The 1,600-nt window shown below is 33.4% G+C and overlaps 1 protein-coding gene across 1 annotated transcript; it reads left to right on the forward strand.

The window, feature by feature from the left end:
• On the forward strand, positions 1-900 carry EIN_312630 (heat shock 70 kDa protein, putative; the record flags this gene model as incomplete). The annotated part of the gene is made up of 2 exons (XM_004259624.1): positions 1-11; positions 98-900. Coding segments are annotated over 2 exons (814 nt in total), but the record flags the coding sequence as incomplete, so codon positions are not given.
• Positions 901-1,600: the final 700 nt, after the last annotated feature.

A 1,600-nucleotide genomic window follows, 5' to 3' on the forward strand; every position in this document is an offset into this window, starting at 1 on the left:
ACACGAAAGGAGTTTGAAGATGCCAACTGTGAGTTGTTCAATCGTTGTTTTTTGTCTGTGGAACGTGTTCTTTCGAGTGGTAAAATTAAACCAAAAGAAGTTGAGGAGGTTGTTTTAGTTGGTGGATCTACGAAAATCCCCAAAATCGAGACGATGGTCCAGCAATATTTTGGGAGAAAACCATGCAAAGACGTCGATCCAGACAAAGCAGTTGCAACAGGAGCAGCACTTCACGCTGCTTCTTTGAATGGCCAAGCAACTGAAATCGGCAAGTTGGTAGATGTTACGGCGAAATCGCTTGGAATTGAAATTTGCGAAACAAATATGGAAGTAGTCATTGGCAAATTCAAAAGCATTCCATGCAAAGAGTCAAAAACATTTGTGACAGACCAAGACAATCAGGACTTTGCTCGTTTTTGTGTGTTCGAAGGAGAAAGCGAAAAGACAGAGAACAATGAATATCTTGATGGGTTCACCATATCTGGTCTGCCCAAACTTAAAAAAGGAAAAGTGAAATTCAGAGTAACTTTTACTGTTGATGTCAATGCTCTTCTTACTGTCTCCGCTGTTGTAGTCGAGCCAAAAGCACTCAGTGATCTTCAAGGCCATTGCAATGTCCAAACACAACGAGAGAGAATGTCCGAGGAAACAATCTTAATGAGGAGAGCGATGATTGACAAAATGGACAAAATAGACGACGAAAACTTAAAGAAAAGTGTTGCCGAACAGCAATATAAAAAGCTTGTCAGGTCGTATCAAGAAAAGACAAAAAATGACTCAAAGGCGTGCGAGGTTTCAAAAAAACTTACCACTTGGTGGAACGAGTCCTTTTCAAGTTCCGACTCGGAGTCGTTGATGGCTAAGTTACACGACTTTGAAGGTCAGTTGAATAGTATATAACGACAAGAACTGGTGCTAACACTAGTGAGTCATTCTTTTTATTTTCATGTTCAAGAATCAAGTGTGTTATGCAAATAGTAAATAATACGTTTATTATGCTTTGTTATTACAAAAGGAATAAAAAACCGCTTCCTATCGTTTTAATAGTTTTAACTAATAACATTATAATAAAAAGTATAATACGAATTACCACTTTATACAGAAAAAGTCTCCTCGAGGCATATTCAGCCTTCATGGTAAACAGTACTATACATTTTATTATAATCATATTATTAAAATTTATAAAATCAAGTGGAAGCGGTTAAAAAGACGGAAGCGGTTTTTTGTCGAGTCAAATCCATGCATAAAACGTTAGAACTTAGAAACCTTTATTTAATATACAAATTTGCAGTTATAACATTACAATTACTTTTTATTCATTGAGTTTTTTTATTGGATATTGAAAAAAAGAAATTCAGCAAATTATGAAAAATAATATAACATTCGGCAAACAAAATAATAATAATTTTTTGTTATTCAATATTTTAAAAATTAATAACAAAAAAACTAAACTTGACAGAAAAAAATATATTAATGATCGATATTAAAGTATTTATAATATTTTTTATATTTATAGAAAAAAACGCAAGTTTTTGCGTCTCGTGCATTTTGTTTAAGAAAAAAAATACTCTTGGCTGGTTAACTGAGTTTATACTTACTA

Source organism: Entamoeba invadens (assembly GCF_000330505.1).
Source record: "Entamoeba invadens IP1 unplaced genomic scaffold scaff_1105074726353, whole genome shotgun sequence".
Lineage (NCBI taxonomy): Eukaryota > Evosea > Mastigamoebida > Endamoebidae > Entamoeba > Entamoeba invadens.